At 40.6% G+C, this 12306-nt stretch overlaps 2 protein-coding genes across 4 annotated transcripts in view; one reads left to right on the top strand and one right to left on the bottom strand.

Annotated features, from left to right (window-relative positions):
- Positions 1-6400, top strand: part of kcnip1a (Kv channel interacting protein 1 a) — a 38095-nt gene extending 31695 nt beyond the window's left edge. For all 3 annotated transcript variants that reach the window (XM_023416789.2, XM_023416790.2, XM_023416791.2), the window contains 7 exons: positions 3863-3987; positions 4635-4704; positions 4813-4883; positions 5005-5112; positions 5243-5347; positions 5699-5761; positions 6087-6400. In XM_023416789.2, the coding sequence (XP_023272557.1) occupies positions 3863-3987; positions 4635-4704; positions 4813-4883; positions 5005-5112; positions 5243-5347; positions 5699-5761; positions 6087-6134 (590 nt within the window). In that variant the 3' untranslated portion in view covers positions 6135-6400. The remainder of the gene's footprint in view (positions 1-3862; positions 3988-4634; positions 4705-4812; positions 4884-5004; positions 5113-5242; positions 5348-5698; positions 5762-6086) is intronic.
- Positions 6401-8047: 1647 nt separating this feature from the next.
- On the bottom strand, positions 8048-11914 carry LOC111662805 (T-cell leukemia homeobox protein 3-like). The gene is made up of 3 exons (XM_023416787.1): positions 11270-11914; positions 9974-10211; positions 8048-9305 (listed from the first exon to the last, which is right to left on the bottom strand). The coding sequence occupies exons 1-3, from the start codon at positions 11694-11696 to the stop codon at positions 9122-9124; spliced, it is 849 nt and encodes a 282-aa protein (XP_023272555.1). The 5' UTR covers positions 11697-11914; the 3' UTR covers positions 8048-9121.
- Positions 11915-12306: the final 392 nt, after the last annotated feature.

Here is a 12306-nt window from a genome sequence, read left to right as displayed (position 1 = left end):
GGGGGGGGGGGGGGGGGGGGGGGGGGGAGTTAGTGGGATGGAGCGAAGGTCAGGAGAGGGAGATGCCCCTGGGAACAGAGAGACGGGGGGATAAAAAGACAGAGATAGAGAGAGGCAGGTGAGCGCTGATCTCACCGTAGGAGAAAGCAGCATGAATAGAAAGTTTAGAGGCACAAGAGGAGACGTATAGAGAAACATTAGGCCACTGCAGGCAGAGTCTAGTTGTACATGGTGAAATGATGGAATAAGAGGTGGGTTGAAGCGATAAACCAAGGCCAGCAGGAGGAAAGAATTAATCAAAATGGAAAGAGAGGAACAGAGTGAGAACAGCTTACAAGCAATAGCTATCATTCTGCTGTGCTGTGGGGCCATCAAAATGCTGCACCTACTGGGAGTCATCACTGTGGAGGGTGAGTGAGTACTACAACTACTATCACTGTAATCCAGCACTAACCAAACCAGCAAATTTAAGAAGGATTTTTTTGTTTTTTTTCACTGTTGTCTCTCTGTCAGCGAGTTATTTTAAAAAAACAAACAAACAAAGGGTTTGGATTACTCAGGGGGGAGATGTTTGGTATGTGGGACTCACCTGCTACTTGTTCAGAAAGTCAAAAAATCTAAATTTTAAAAAACAAACTGTAAATGTTGATGCTGCAGGCTGTTCAGCTGTTCAGCTGTTCAGTATTGGTGGAGATTCACACTCAAGTTCTCTATTGTCATAACTACTCCTAACACGCCTGCTGGAGAGGGATCGTACATTTCTTCCTTTGTTGCTTTTTATATTTGAAACCTGCAATACCCAGCTGTCCAATACATCTGTTTGTCTACTGCTGTCACACTCAAACACTGGCATTTCTACTGCTACAAAGACTGATGCCATATATACACATAATACAAAAAATGATGGAAACTTATACCTACCTGAACCTAATACTGCAAAAAAAAAAAGTGAAACCCATGAAAAAACTTAGCATATTAACAGTGACAATGTATAATAAGTAATAAGAAGTAACAAGGGTGTTCAACACTTTACTTCACCTTTGTTATGGTCTGTATGTAGAGATTCACAAATCTAAAGTTGCTGAAGTTTGTCTGCCTGAACAGAATATGTTGTACTTTCTAATGGTCAGTGGTAATTTCAGCATATTTCTTCATAGTTTTATTATAATGTGCTCAATTTAGGTTATGTTGCATAATTTTGCATTCTAAACTGTATATAATTTATCCTATTATACAGGGAAGCTGAATTCATAAATAACATTTTGTTTTAGCTGCTAATTGGCTTTTACCACAAGAGGAAGAAATTAATGACTTTTGAGACAAAATAATAGTTTTCTGACAGTGAAGAGGCTGAAACTGTCTCTTCTCCTTGATCATGAGTTAAATTTTTATAATTCACTGAGCGACAGTGTAGAGAACAAATTTAAACCTGAAGACTAACTAATCCTGACTCTCACATACTTATATTAACTTTGGTGTTTTACATGTTTTCCATCATAATGCAGTCTTATTATAGCTATAGACATGACGCTGCCATAATACAGTACATATTCTACTGCTTAAAAATGTCTGATGACTTTTTCTTTTTTTTTCTTTTAGAGGTACAGTTGCTCTGTGAGATGGGATGTCTTGTGCTGTGTTAGTTTTTATTATATGCATAGAGTGTGATGATGACTGTGCAGGTGCCGTCAGGGTTTTAACAAGAACAATAGAGTCTCAGTGACGCCTATCAGAGGAGTCTATGTTCTTTAACTCAATAGGTGCACGAACACTCTGCTGTGTGGGTGTAACAATAGACAGACGCCTGAAGGTTACAGTGATGGTGTAAGAGCACCGCATTAGAATCGGTGTTTTGAATGCATTTACAAGAATATGTGCATGTGCATCACACTTGTTTGTGTGTGTGTGTGTGTGTGTGTGTGTGTGTGTGTGTGTGTGTGGTTATGCACCATACAGTATGACCACTGAGAAACTGAACTGCCTGAGTGATGAAAGAAATGGCCTTCTGGGCCTCTCTCCCTCTCTCTCTCTCTCTCTCTCTCTCTCTCTCTCTCTCTCTCTCTCTCTCTCTCTCTCTCCCTCCCTGTGTGTGTTAAACAGGGTGAGGTAGGAGAAAGCAAGATATAAAGCGAGACTGCTTAGCAACTCAATAAGTTGTACAAAGTCATAAAGTAATACCGCTCCATATAATAGAAAATTAGCAGCCACGATGCAATAAGCTCTTGCTGGGTAACAAAATGAATTATTGTAATTTCCGCTGACTATTACATTTTTAAATTAGTTGTGTTTTGTTTTGTAATATGTTCGCATCATGATCGCAACAAGTAAAATGACGCCACAGTGCCACATTTGAACATCATAATTGACACTTAAATTCAAACCCACTTTTGGCTCCTAAACCGTGATGGCAGCAAAAAGTCTGCTGATGTATTAAATGGGAACGCTGGATACTCCGTCTAAAATGGTGAGGTTTAATTTAGGAGTGAGATGAAGCTGTCTTTGCTTTGCACAGTAAAAATGCCGACCTGGTACCCATGATTCATTGCTAGAATGGAACTGAAGAGGTATTGGTGTAATGAAGCTTCACAAAGCACTAATGGTCTTTCCACACAGATAAAAATGTTTCTATTTCAAGACTGTTGATGTTTCAAAATGTGGATTGCCAAGGACATAGTGAACCTTGCACCCTTGTGACACTCAATTAAAGCAGAACAGGAGCCCTTAAAAGAACCTGTGACTGTACCAGCCCATTCAAACCAATGTCTGCCCAAATTTTCGCAGATGACAGTGCAATAATCAAGTTTACCGATTTAAGGATTTTGAAGTAAGCTGTTGTAAAGCTGACACCGGCAGTTCTCTGGACTAGCGTGAGGATCGTAATTAGTATTTAAATGCTATATGACAGAGGAAATTGTACTTGATCTCCATTCAGCCCTTTGGATGGGAAGTCGGCTCTTACAAGTAATTAGAGGTCTACACAGGCGGCAGTCACGACTCGTCACACCAATGTCATGTATCTGCCAGAGATACCAACAGTCTGTCCTCCTCATATTAAATTAATTTATTATTTATTTATTATTATTATTAGATGTATCTATGGACAGGCTAGCACAGATGAGTGATGGACAATCATTATTCTGAAATGGCCTTCATAAAACATGGCATCTTATCACTTAATCACAAGTAAGTTTCTTTTCTTTTTTTTCTTTTTTTTTGGTCCAGTATTTTACTACTGCACATTCTGACCACTTTATCATATTCAGATTTTTATTACTATAACTGTTAAATTATGCACGATTTTAACAGTATGCATAATTATTACATTGTAGATTGCTTTGGGGATTATTCCGCTCAAGTAAATGTGTAGATGAGTGTCTGAGAGAGAAAAGGAGAGTGTCTTGCTGTTATACCGTCATGTTCACCTATAGACACTTTGTGTGTGTGTGTGTGTGTGTGTGTGTGTGTGTGTGTGTGTGTGTGTGTGTGTGTGTGTGTGTGTGTTACCAGAGTCAGTGGTTTGTCCTCTCTCCCCTCCCCTACGGCGAGGAGAGTAATGAGTTGTTAATGATAGGGCCGGTGAGAGGAGGAAAATGGGGCTGTTGGACTGACCTCTACCTCTCTGCACCTCCATCTCTCATCCTCTCCTCTCCTTCTCTTTTTTGGTCACAATTTATATCAATCTGCCTTTTCAGAAAGATTTCAGTGTAGTTAAAACTTGACGTGTGCACATTAGTTCACTGAGGCAATGTGTCCCCTTTCCCTTTTTTATATGTCCAGTTGCTACTTTCTCACCCTCTTGGAGGTCATGTTAAATGATAGTGCTTTCTTTTTTTCCCCTTTGTTTTTGTGTTTGTTTCTTCAGATAAAGCTGATGATGACTTGGAGATGACCATGGTGTGCCATCGACCAGAGGGCCTGGACCAGCTAGAGGCTCAAACCAACTTCAGCAAAAGAGAGCTCCAAGTGCTCTACAGGGGCTTCAAGAATGTAAGCGAGTGTGAAAGTGCCACAGAAAAACAGGTTTTCAGTTTTTTGAGAGATATGTATGTCGATCAGACGGATAGAAACAAGCAAACCAAGAGGTTGGCTTTAAAGAATAAAGAAAACCACACTCAGGAATTCTGAAATATGAATCACTGGAGTTTAAATGAACCAGAGTATATTTATTTTTGCATAAGAAACAGTCTGTAAAGGTTTTGATTTCACTGGGGAACAAAATACAATTTTGAATATACTTAAGAATATAATATGTAATTTATCAGTGACATATGGATGATATTGATAGTTTTTTTTGCCAGTTTAGCAGCTATAAGATTCCATGTCACGCTGGACAAAAGGTCCGAATTTGCAACTGCAGTCAGTTGTACTTTGGTCAGATGAGACAGTGTAGTATTTTAGTTACCAGCAATTAAACTAGTCCAAATTAAAAGTTATTCAATTGTGCTAATTTCCTCACATATAGCTGCCTACTCAGTATCCAATCTCCAGTTAACTTTGTTTGTTCCTTTCATTCATTTAATCACACCCTCCACAGTCTCTGTCCACCTGTTTGACCCACCAATGGGGTTGGTTTGTGTATTTTATTTATCCTGTTCTCCTCACTCCCTCTTCCTTTTGTCTCCCTCTCTTTCCAGGAGTGTCCAAGTGGCATTGTAAATGAGGAAACCTTCAAGCAAATATACTCCCAGTTCTTCCCACATGGAGGTAGAGAGAGAGAGAGTGTGTTTGTGTGTGTGTTGTAATGTAATGTGTCTATCCCTCTCTATGTATTGTTTATACCCAGTCTGCAAACTTTTTCTTCTTCTCCTGCAGATGCCAGCACCTACGCACACTACCTGTTCAACGCGTTTGACGCAGCACACACCGGCTCCATAAAGTTCGAGGTTTGTTTTACTCATTCATTTCCACTATTCTGTATGTTGATGCTCAGGGTTTGAAGACGTCTCTTCTAAATCTCTAAATTTTCAGTTGGTCATTCTGCCTCTGTTTTTTTTTTCTCTCCAGGACTTTGTAACAGCTCTGTCCATCCTGCTGAGGGGCACTGTCACTGAGAAGCTCCAGTGGACATTTAACCTCTATGATATCAACAGAGATGGATACATCAACAAAGAGGTGTGTGTTTGTGTACCTGTGCATGTCTTCATTTTTTTTTTTTTTTTTTTTACATTTGTGGTTATGCGCACTGTTTGTTTTTTTTTTATTAATCATGTCTCATTGTATGCATCTCTTTTCTGTCTCATAGGAGATGACAGACATTGTCAGAGCGATATACGACATGATGGGGAAATACACTTACCCTGTCTTGAAAACTGACGCACCCAGACAGCATGTGGATGCCTTCTTTCAGGTAAAGAAATCTGAGTCTTTTATTACATCAAAGCTAAACCCAACAACACAAACATCAATGACTGACCGAACAAGGATGGATCAGTCAAACACTACATGCTTTATATTTCCGTTATCAAGAAAGAAAGAGAAAAAAACTAATTACAAGAAAAGACATCACACTAACTGGCTGGTGATCTTTGCAGGACAATCACAGCAGTGAATATGGGGAAAAGACTAACAATAATCTCTCAGCAAAAGATACTGATTTTAAAGCAGTGTGCATCATGCGTTCCTACCTTTGACTAATATCTTAATATTGTCGCATACACACAGCACGAATGGCTTCATGCATGTGTGTGTCTCTCCACAGAAAATGGACAAAAACAGAGACGGCGTGGTCACTCTTGATGAATTCATCCTTTCTTGTCAAGAGGTACTTGGTTCTTTCTTTAAGTTCTCTTCTCTGTTGCATAAACCCTTTCACTTTGCAGAAGGCCTTTTTCACAGCACATGTATAAATGCTAAAATGAATGATGGCTTGGTAACTTACATCTCAACTTCTTTGCTCAAATCTCCTCCTTTGCAGGTTTTTTTTTAACCTTTTTTTTATATGTCTTGTTTGCCTTTGGAGAGAGATTACTGACATTTTCATACTGTCTCCAGTGCCCCCTAGTGGCTGGTAAACTGAATTAAATGATGATGGTTAGATGTGTCTCTCCTCACAGTATGCTTCTTAATTTCCCATCTTCTTTGCACAGGATGAAAACATCATGCGGTCTCTGCAGCTCTTTGAAAACGTCATCTAGACAACAAAGAAGAGGGAGACGGCGCTATAGACGAAAGCATGGAGATCGAGAAAAGAGAAGAAAGAAGGGAGGGAGAAGGAGAGATGAACATGAACAAGAAAAGGAACCGCATAGCTCGCAATTGAAACGAAACAAAGAGCTTGTTGCTTTGTGTGTGACGGTTGCCGCAAAACTTCATGGGAGGTGTCTTGCTGTAACAAATCCATGGCGACAAACCATCACTGGTTTTTGGAAAATGTCCTTCAGAATAAAACACGTCAATTGACCTTTCTGTGACCATTCATCTTGTCTCCATCTCCCTCGATTGTTGCTGTTGTTACGGTTACCGTCATGTTGGACAGTGTGTACTTCATGCCATCGTGTAAATACTGATTCTTTCACATTTGGTCAAATCCTTTTCTGAAATATGTTAATTGAACCACATTATCAGGACTGGTATTTCCTAAAAGCAGCTTGGCAGTGAGATCAAACAAATGCATACTTTGTGCATTAGAGGCTTAAATAATAGCTGCTTTCATCATGAACTTCTGTGTCAATACAACAAACATAAGCAATATTGTGAAGCATGCAAGCCAAGAGGCCTACGGCATATCTAACATATATGTGCCATAAGAAACTTAGTGGCGACACAGTCATCTTCTTGCTCTAAATGGTGATATTTGGGAGGCCAGGCCTGGGCGTAGCATCTCACAGAGCCACCTCATCCGTTTTTCAGACACAGGCCCGTAAAGGTTTGCACAGCTGAGCGTGACCGCAGCCAGCTTGCGTCTTGTGGCAGTTTTACAACAGTCCCCATAAAGCCCTCGTTACTCCTACTGTGTGTGTTCCAGTGGTGTCAGTCAGTGTTTCAATGTTGTAACGACTCGACTGTAGATATTTAACTCTGGTATTTGTGACTTCTTCTCGCTGTCTGGAATCATCCGTGTCCGTCTGTGTGTCTCTGATTATGACTATCCGTCTCGTCTTTCTGTCAGATTGGATATAACTGTAGCCTAATTATTCTACCTGGCATTCATTGTTAAATATAGTCTACTTAGAGGTTTACTGCAGTACAGATGCAGAGTGATACAGGGATCTGCATGCGTCTAAGTGTGTGTGTGTGTGTGTGTGTGTGTGTGTGTGTGTGTGTGTGTGTGTGTGTGGTGTCCTGTTGTAAAATTGTTGTTTTTTTGGTTTTCTTTGTTGTTGTTTTTTTTGCCTGAATATTAAAGTGTCGTTTATCCTAGCTTCATCTTGGAAACACAACAACGAGTCCAGCTAAACTGACCACGTTTCGGCTACAGAGGAGAGTTTCGTCCTCAATTCTGTCTGTTGAAAATGTCGACTCAGAGCGACCAACCTTTCACTGTGAGGGAGAGACAGACGAGGGGAGCTAGAAGGAGGGGATGATGGTGGAAAGAATAGGGGAAGACAAAGATGAGAGAATAAGGCAGAAGATGAGAGCAAAGACCTTTTCACTGATTCTGAAGGAATGGAAGCCATGATTCAAACAAGAGCCATCGTTTTGAAGATTGAGCAGGACAAAAACACAGATTTATAAATGATTTGCTGTCATGCCCACTCACTGTGCCACCAATCGTGTAATAAAAATCCTGGCTGAGATTTGCTGCAGCTCATCTCAAATGTACCCAGACATACGTCCAGGCAGACTGACAGACAGGAAGACAAACAGATAGACAGGCATACAGACACACAGACAGCTCACAACTGTCAGAATGAAATAATGTGTGTATTGAAATATTGTATAAAATCATTATATTTATCAATAAACTTTTCAAGAAACAAAATGAATTCATGTCTGCTATATTTTACCTTGTTGCTCTTTTTTTTTTTTTTAATAGATTCTAATTATTGTGCCTGAAAAGCTTGAAATCATTTTTATGGTGCATCATAAAGAGCATGAGCAAAAAGGATCACACTAACAGTTTATACTGTTATTTACACATATACAATGAAAGTACAAAAAGGGGTTGTACATCTGTGACTCTATCCCAAAGGATACGGCCCCTCAAATAAAGCATGATAATGTGCATATGAAAAAACTTCACCACCATCACTGGACATGCATCACTCCCTTTATTACCCAACTTACAGCCTCTTTTTCACCTCTCTCCCCACTAATCCTGACATTTATTTTCCTTTTATTACTGCTCACAATAGCAGTTTTCCCATAATGCAACATTTGGGCATCATTTTTGAGGGCTACTCTGGTGCATCACACCTGTGTATGTACAGGTGCTTGTAGTGGAGTGAGTAAATCTATGAATGAGATTTGAAAAAGGTTGCAGCACCAGAATAATTTAAATGAAATAGGCAGATTTTATCTGCATTTTTCTTTTATATTTTGATAAAACTGAGCAAGAGATTTAATTAAAACTGGCTGACACATTTTATGTAAGTAAACTATTGTATAGGTCTTGGAGTGTTTGGCTGCTGTTCCTCCCCTAATAAAACAGAGCTAACTCTTTCAAAGTGATGCAAAGGATGTTTGTTTCAGAATAGGGAGAAAACACCTTTACAAAATGTTCAATCATGTTGTGTCTCACTGTGGAAAATTCATTACCTCCTTCAGGTCTATAGGCTAAATTTCTCTCTCCCTCTTATTCTAATAAACAGAATAAGTACAAGCATAAGAGGACAATCACAGGGTGACAAGAATTTTTAATGACAAGTTCTGTTTCAGTTCCTCTTTCAATTTGAAAAGTCTCATTGTTCCCAGGTACAGAGTTGCAAGATTTAGTCCAAGAAAGTTCAGTTTCTGCTTCAAGACAGGCGTCACTCACTCACCATCATTTCAGGTCCAGTTTCACAACCATCCACTCTAATGGCTGTGGCCCACTCTTCAGTTTTTCTGGTCCAACATAAATTTTTTCTCCATTGTATGGATCGAAGTAAGTCCCACTGTCCTCATGTAGGCCTAATTTAATTTATTTATCCTCCCAGGGGTAATAGATGATGCTTATTGATTGCAGCCTGGTGTTTGGTCTCTATTCCCTGTCCTCGGCCCAGGGTTGGAGGTTCTGCAGGGCATACAGGGAGGAGTTATGGGCGCACAGTGGATCCGACACCGCTGATTCGCTGAGGGACTTCTGGAGGGCGGACTGCTGCAGCTGCAGGATGAGACGATTGGCCTGCTGACGCTCCGCCTCCCTCTCCTCGGCTGTCTGTCTCCTGAAAGAAGGCAGGAGAAGAATTTTAACATGAATAGATTCATTGTTAATAAATAAAAAGTGAGGTTACACGAGATTACAGAATAGAAAAAAAATTGTCATTAAATTCATAGGCTGCATAAAACAATACAGCAGTGAATTGTTGGAATAAAAATAAAAATATTTCTACAGAGCGATGCAGGGATGAAAAGATTTGACTGGAGGAAGAGGAATTAACAAAACAAAACAAAACAAACAAACAAAAAAAATTCCGTTGACTTCTTGCAATATGTGGTAAAACTTACATTTTGGAGATTTAAAAATAATAATAATAATAATTTGGGGCTAATTAATATCGCACGATGTAAAGGTTCTACCTAAAATGTATTTGTACTGAAGAGAAAAATAAAGTAAAATTATATCAATTGTTTTTTAAAAATTTGTTGCTGTTAGTTTTCATCCTTTAGTTTTTTGTTCCGACTCCTCGGGGTCAATTAACAGGAAATTACGCGCGGGGTCATCCGCTAAACGAGGGAAGTTTGGTGTTTGACCAGGACGCCTGTGGCGGATGAAATTCTTCGTGGAAGAAGGCCACATTATCATTATCCGTGTTTTCTCAGGGTGGAGGTGTGATGGAATGCGGTCATAAATGTAAGTAACTTTGATATGAATATGGAATGTCATACCAACCTCCACTTGGTCCTGCGGTTCTGAAACCAGGTTTTGACCTGTGCGTCTGTCATCTTCAGACTCTTGGCCAGAGCTGCCCGCTCGGCGCTGGCCAGGTACTTCTGCCGGTGGAAGCGTTTCTCCAGCTCGCAGATCTGAACTCTGGAGAAGGACGTGCGGGGCTTTTTCCGTTTGGGAGGCGTCCGGTTCTGGTACGGGTGTCCTATCCGCCGTGTAACGGCGAACGGCACAAGAGCGGCTGCAGGGAAGAGAGACACACACCGGTGAGTGGAAGACGAGATTTCATACAGCACCAAACAGACTAATTCACTCCCCACTCTGTATGGAAATTCAAGACCATATATCACAGATATCTGCCCTGTTTGACAAGAATTCCCTATTTAGACTGTGTAGGCCACATGTGAAATATGTGAGGTGAAATTAATAGTGAAATATGAGTCTGGCCAAAGTATTGGAAACAATACAGTTATAAAAATCAATAAACACTCATATTAAAGTTGTTTGGGATTTAACAGATAATGTCGACCCTGCTAATTACAGATATAACAGCAGGCCTGTTGGCCTGTTTATCTTTTCTTTACATACCATGTTATAGGCCTTTGTCAATAAAGGCTCCTCTTAGTCTTTAATAAAAACAGGCTGCACGTGAGATAAAATGTTTTAAATCAACTTGTATCATCTTTAATTCTACACCTAAACTTACTTTAATTTTTTGTTAAATACAGAGAACACATTACACCCTTTATTATTGATGATTGTCATGTTTAAGATTTTCCCTATAATTTATGGAGTAGGCTAAACTATTTGTCAGCGTAATAGCTTGTCTTACTCTTATTTAGCCTCCATTTAGCCCATTAATAACATATATTGTTCATTTTCACTACAGCATTATGACAGGACCATGTTGTTGCTGTTTGGTTCTTAAAAACAAAGCACAGAGACAGTAACTGTGATTGTACATTACTTGTTTTGCCTATTTTGTTATGTAGAAATGAAATATTGAAATCGTAAAACATGAGTGAAGTCACACAGACACAAGGCGTTTAATATTAATCTGTATATTCAGGCCTAATATACACAGTAGTTTAAAAATATTTAAACTACAAACTGTTGTATGATTTCATCCTCGTTAATCCATTTAAATAATTAAGTGAAACATTTCAGTTGGCTGAAATAGCCTTTACAAATATAGGGCACAGGTGTTTGTTGTTTTAAGTGCTCCAGTAGCAGTTACTAACGTTTTAAATATAATAAAATATTTATGAGGGAACCCATTAGGTCGAACAGCTGGCCTACCTGATATTCTGTCCTTGGCGAACCTGTTCCCTATCCACGGGAAGCACAGTCCTCCAAACCCGGGAACAGCGCCCTGGACGGGGGCTGGGGGTCCCGGGGCTGCCACCGGTCTGTGGGCCGGGACTCGAATCACTCCACGGCTGCCCAGACTCCTGCTCTCCCCGTATGAACCTGAAGTCTCCACCGGAGGCATTATACCGGAGAGGGAGATAGACAGCGCGGTGTAAGAGGGCGCGCTGGCCCCGGTCGGGCTTCCTAAACTGTAATAACCGTCCCCGCTGCTTAAATCTGATCCACTTTGTCTTCCAGCCGTGCGCCCGTTTTCTGGCTCTGTACCGGCTCCCAGGATCTGGTCGATGCCGAAGCTGATGGGCTCGTGATGGGCCGGTTTGGGAGGAGGGCTCGGCGCGCTGGGTGCTTGCTCCATTCCCGTAGCTCAGTCGCGAAAAGGACAAAAAAAAAACTGAACAGGGTGTTTTCAGTGGGATTCACAGCAGGGTCAAACTGTACCAAAAGTCATCGCCAGTAGTGTCTCCATCGCTGTCCAATCGTCCTCCCAGAATCCAGCGTGTCCTCGTTGTCTCTTAACAGGCCTCTTTCAGAGGACTGGGTCCTCTTTACAGGCTGTGGTGAAAGTTTGATGGGCGTTTGGAGAGATGTGACGCTCTGTCCTCCTCTCAGCGCGTCAAAACGCTCCGTCTAGCAGCTCCGTCCTCCTCCATCCCTCTCCACCTTTCATTGGCTGGCAGCAGAATGACTGATTGAATGTTAATGGGGGTAGGCCCAGGATTTGGCACAATAATCAAGATTTCCCATAACCACGGGCGTCAGCTTGTTATACATATACGGAAAGAAATGGCATCTTCGTGTCTTCAGACTGAGTCAGTATTGGATGTTGTCGTTTTTTTTCTATCATTATAATGAAGAGTAAAGAGCCAGCGACAACTTCATGGAAATTTATGTGGCATATGTAAAAAAAATCGGAGTAGGGATCACGGAAGAAAAATGTTCTTCTAAGCCGTTTGGTGACGAACGAC

The sequence above is a fragment of the Seriola lalandi genome, unplaced genomic scaffold (genome assembly GCF_002814215.2).
Source record: "Seriola lalandi dorsalis isolate HSWRI2012SDOR001 ecotype SW California unplaced genomic scaffold, Sedor1 jcf7180002054569, whole genome shotgun sequence".
In the NCBI taxonomy this organism is placed as follows: domain Eukaryota; kingdom Metazoa; phylum Chordata; class Actinopteri; order Carangiformes; family Carangidae; genus Seriola; species Seriola lalandi.
The sequence above is the reverse complement of the archived record's forward strand: the minus strand, read 5'-3'. Positions and strand labels throughout refer to the sequence as shown.

Excerpts from the sequence above, each read along its gene's own strand:
- LOC111662805 (XM_023416787.1), bottom strand. The coding sequence starts at position 11,696 with ATGGAGCAAGCACCCAGCGCGCCGAGCCCTCCTCCCAAACCGGCCCAT. Across the intron at positions 10,212-11,269 it reads CGCCAAGGACAGAATATCAG|CCGCTCTTGTGCCGTTCGCC; the intron begins GTAGGCCAGCTG and ends TCTTCCCTGCAG. Across the intron at positions 9,306-9,973 it reads AACCGCAGGACCAAGTGGAG|GAGACAGACAGCCGAGGAGA; the intron begins GTTGGTATGACA and ends GCCTTCTTTCAG.